Source organism: Triticum urartu, chromosome 1A, assembly GCF_056163025.1.
Source record: "Triticum urartu cultivar PI428250 chromosome 1A, HENAU_Tu73, whole genome shotgun sequence".
Lineage (NCBI taxonomy): Eukaryota > Viridiplantae > Streptophyta > Magnoliopsida > Poales > Poaceae > Triticum > Triticum urartu.
The window spans coordinates 24,106,345-24,111,138 of record NC_141873.1 but is presented as its reverse complement, the minus strand read 5'-3'; the positions used below and the strand labels follow the sequence as shown (position 1 = coordinate 24,111,138).

General features: G+C 43.5%; 1 protein-coding gene across 1 annotated transcript; it reads left to right on the top strand.

The window, feature by feature from the left end:
* The first annotated feature begins 1,352 nt into the window (after positions 1–1,352).
* Positions 1,353–4,266, top strand: LOC147988652 (uncharacterized). Its single transcript, XM_087535348.1, has 5 exons — positions 1,353–1,486; positions 1,577–1,861; positions 3,389–3,419; positions 3,514–3,576; positions 4,219–4,266. The coding sequence occupies exons 1-5, from the start codon at positions 1,353–1,355 to the stop codon at positions 4,264–4,266; spliced, it is 561 nt and encodes a 186-aa protein (XP_087391474.1).
* Positions 4,267–4,794: the final 528 nt, after the last annotated feature.

Sequence of the window (4,794 nt, the reverse complement as noted above, 5' to 3'; positions counted from 1 at the left end):
AAAAATGATTTGGTCCAATTTTGCAACAATTATTTGGTAGTTCCTTCACAAAAAATCCTCCTTTCGGGCACTCGGAAAATGGAAAATGTATTTTCCGTGCAAAGAAAATGAAAGCTCTCTTAGGCAACATTGTTTGGAATTCCAATATGCACCCTTGTGCACAATATGAGATCATTTGAACAAACTATGCCAAGAATGTGGCCATAAGATTGATTATTTGTCTTGAAAGCCATTGATCTCCACAGGTGATAGCTCGTTTCTGAGAACACTTTTTTAAAATAATTGCCGTATTACAAGTTTATTATTTTTTCTCGGAACTTGGCCACATATAATGACACAATGCGAAGGTTTCCCTATTTTTTGATTTTTTTTGAATTTTTTATGCCCGTTTCAAAATGCGGTCAAAACGGCGAGAATGACCGTTCCTAGCTAGTGGTTGAATCTTGGAATTTTTTTTGGTGTTTCTCTGATTAAATAGATACTTATGTACCTAGAAATGATTTTTGGAAAAAAGAAAGAGCAAACTATGAGGTAGCTACAGTTCAAATTTGACTCGCTTCCAACTGAATCGGCGGGAATTTGTCTTTTTCATGAGAGGTGGATCAAAACTTTTTACACCCAACCATTTGGTCAAATGTGCATTAAATATGGACTAGTATTTTTGAAAAATGATTTGGTACAATTTTGCAAGAAACACATGGTAGGTCCTTCACAAAAAAACACATTTTGGTCACTCAGAAAATGAAAAATGGTTCTTTTGAGCAAAGAAAATAAAAACCTCCCAAATCAACATTGTTTGTCATGCCTAAATACACACATGTATAAAATATTGGTTTATTTGAACTAACTATAAGAGGTTAAATGTTTGCCTGAATAAGAGGGTACAAACTATAAGAGAAAAAACAAAAAATGCTTAATTCTGATTGGTGGAACCAGCTGTGGCATGGATCAGTGACATGGCAAACATTTGTCCATCCATCCATACATCCATCCGTCCGTCCATCCACCCCTCCGCTCTCTCAGCTAACCCTAGCGCTCGCAGATCCCTCCCCTCGCCGCCACCCTCCCCTCCCCTCGCAGATCCATACTTCCCCTCCCTCCTTTCCCTTCGGCAAGATCGCCGTGCTTTACTCCTCCCTCCTTCCCCTTCGGCAAGATCCCACATCCATCGATCCATCCTCAACCGGAACCCCTCTCCCGATGCCAGATCCAATCCTCCTCCCTCCCTCCTCGCCCCGGCTCCCTGCTCCCCTCCCCTTCCAGATCGCCGCCACCACCTCCCTCCTCCTCCCTCGCCCCGGTTCCCTGCTTCGCCGAGGCCGCCGCCGGGAGATTCGACTTCGCTGACGGGAATGGGGCCGGATCCGCCACGCCCAAGCGCTCCATCCTCGTCGATAGGGATGAGTACATCCTGGCCTCGGCACTTCCGGCAGTGGCAGCTCATCTCCTTCCTCAGGCACCACAACTTCAACCGCACCGTGGATGTGTAAGCACGCAGTCGTGTCTCCCCCTCCCCCATTCAAACCTGCCTCTACGAATGCATCTCTTGATCCGGGCAACGCACGCGCGCGCGCAGGTTGGTAACCCAGACGGACGTGTTCCTGTGCCTGAAGCACCTGGCCGAGCTGGTGGACGTGGGCTCCTGGGACAAGGCCATCGACTACCTCTCCCGCTTCCTGCCCTCCGACCGCCCGCTGGGCGTCCACGGCCGTGCCCTCTTCCACTACCTCCGCGTGCACAAGGCCATCGACGACGTCCTCGCCGGAGCCCCGGAGGCGCGGTCCGTCACCGCCGCCCTCGACCAGTGCATCATCCGCCGCCCCACCAAGAGCCATGCCGTCACCAGGCTCCGCACCATCTTGTCTCCGATTGACCCGGGGCTCGTCGAATCCTCCTCCCCCACTGCCTCAAGGTACGGCAATTCCTTCCCCTCTCCTCCCTGTATCGTCTAGATCCGCGTTTCTGTGATGCTCTGTGATAGTTGGGCGTCTAGTATTGTGGAATTTGGCTCCGATCTGTGGTTAGATCGGTGAAGATTTGGCGAGTTTGTAAGGATTTCGCGGGTACTAATTTGTAATTAATGGGTGGATGTGCTCGTGCACAGGATGGATGGTCGAAATCTATGCATGTTTTATGTACTAGTCCGTCAGTTCCTGCTCATAGATTCCCCCAAGTAACTTGTGTGCCATGTAAAAAAATTCTATCTAGACGTGATCTTTCTAATAGACTTAGGATTGTAGATTGGTTTTAACCGGAAGATAGGTTTCTTTTCTCAGATGATAAGCATGGCCCCCATTTATATGGGGATCCGTGAGATAATTGATGATTTAGATGTGCCAGAACCTATTTGCTCGCTAGTATCTCTTTGATGAAGAAAATATGCTCCTGCCGTTTGTTGAGTCTCTGGATTGATGTATAAGCCTATCTATTTTCGTGTAGATATTATGTTTATTTTGTAATTTGTACTGAAGGGTTAGGCCTACCGTCTTCCAGGCGAATTCCTGATGCCGCATGGTTTCATCGGTTAATCTATGCATGTTTTATCTATTACAGCTAGTCTGTTCTGGTTTGATAGCTCTTTATGATCCAATTCAATAGTAGCTTGTCTGTGATTATCTTCTTCTCCGCACGCGTATGCTGCCTGATCTGTCGCTCTTGATCAGATTTCTGTTGTACCATTGAAATAGCAAATACACGTATGTTAGTGTCATATGTGCTTGATTTATTACCACGAAGCTAGGTTTCTCTTAGCTAATACAAGCATTTCAGGCAGCTATGTGGAATCAGAATCCCTAGATCAATGAAGTACTGCTGCATATTAACTAGAAGTACGTAGGGCTATTTGACCGACTCACTTACTAGCCGTAGTAGCCAGTGCTTAGCTCTGTATGGTGGTCGTTGCTTCGTTGAATTGCTTGGTGTTGCTGTAGCCGTAGTAGCCAGTGCTACTGTTTCCACAATCGATGCTTACTGAAAGATCATGACTAGTACTGTGACATATGCTCGATGACTAAAAATATATTCATTTATAAGATTTTTTCAGTAAAGGGGAACTTCTTAAATATTGCATGCTGAAGTAAACTTAAATGAAATGTGCAGCGCAGTACATTACCAGAAGCAGACTGGCCATGGACTCAATCATTCTTTGTGATTACAGTTTGACTGTATCTCCAGCATTGACAAATACCATTGCTTGTTCAAATTTATAATGGAGTTGCTTGTTCAAATACCATCTATGTTCTTCTGATGGTTCTCACTCTGTTTGGTAACAGACTCTGCTTTAGGAAAGTCTCACAGTACAGTACTACTAGTAGATAAGATACTCCTTAAACTTTGGATCAAGTAAACTGTCTCATATATTTTATGCTCCTCAAACTTCACAGTACAGTACTACATTGTTATGCTCCTCAAACTTCACAGTACAGCACTACATTGTTATGCTCCTGTTATCTCAACTCTTATAGTATGATGAATCAAGTAAACTAAAAGCACCACCCTGTTCTGTCTGTGCAGACTGACCTCCGCTTCCAGAGCCATGCGGTGCTGGCCCTTCAGGAGGCTGCAGAGGCCTACCTGGTGGGTCTCTTCGAGGATCCGTGGCGAGAGGGCTTAAGGTGCTTGCTTTGCCTGTGGGAATGGTGTCCTGAGACGAGTGGAGGAAGCGGTGTCCGAGGCCAGGGAGCTTTCCTCTCCAGGTCCATCTCCCGAATCATGGTGCAATTTCTAGCACTGATCAGTGCCCCGCGATTGAAGCTAGCTGTTTTACTGCCTTGTGCCATTGAGCAACTTGTGCTTGGTTTCAGTTTCCATGAAAAAGAAAATCTTGCTTCCATTTTATCAGTGCTGATTCATTAGTCATATTTTGTGTCTATTAAGTCACGTAAAAATCACATAACTTTATCAGTGCCTAACATTATATTTAAGCTATACTTTGTTGTAAGTTCTTGCTTATATTAGTGTCATTCATTTCTTTCTAATTAATGTGGAACCGAGAATGAAAATTTTTCTCTCTTTTTAGACTGCTAGATTGTACAAGTTGAACAATCTGCTCTAGTTTAAACAAGTTGGGATCCATCAATACAATAGGACTTAGTTTACGTTTCATCTTGCTTGTAATCAATATCCTCACTTCTAATTTACCTCAAGTTTACCGTTTACCTCAAGTTTCAAATTAGAAGAAGTTTCAAATTCTTATGTTGGTTTATGTTCTCTTTATAGGTTATGAGATGTGCTGCTGGAGACATGTCGTTAGCAAACTGGAAGTGATGCAACCAAATCTAATCGGAAGCATGGCCTTCTTGTAGGTTTGCACATAAGTGGAACTTGTAGTGTATAAGTAGTCGCTGGAGCTGTGATAATGATCTTTCTTTTGACTAGCTGTCGTTTGTTATAGATGACAATCTTTTAGTTGCTGCTTCAAATGATGTAACTGCAAGAAATGATGTATGATTGTACAGTGAAACAAATGTTGCTTTGATAGCAAAATTGAAAAAAACTGAATTGTTTCTCTGTTGTCCAGTCCTTTGAATTAGTGGGCTGAAAATATTGATGGGCTAGAAGAGGCCTTAGCCCAAACAATATTGGACAAAAAAATGAAAGGAAAAACATCTTAAAAAATTTCAAAAAATTAAATGGACCGCAGAAAGGCCGAGGCCCAGAAAAATGGAAGAAGCTCAGAAAACAAAAAAGGCCAAATTGTTGGGCCAGGCCCATGTACTTAGCGAAAATTAACAATATATATATATATATATATATATATATTAAAAAGGCTGAATTAATGGGCTCGGCCCATCT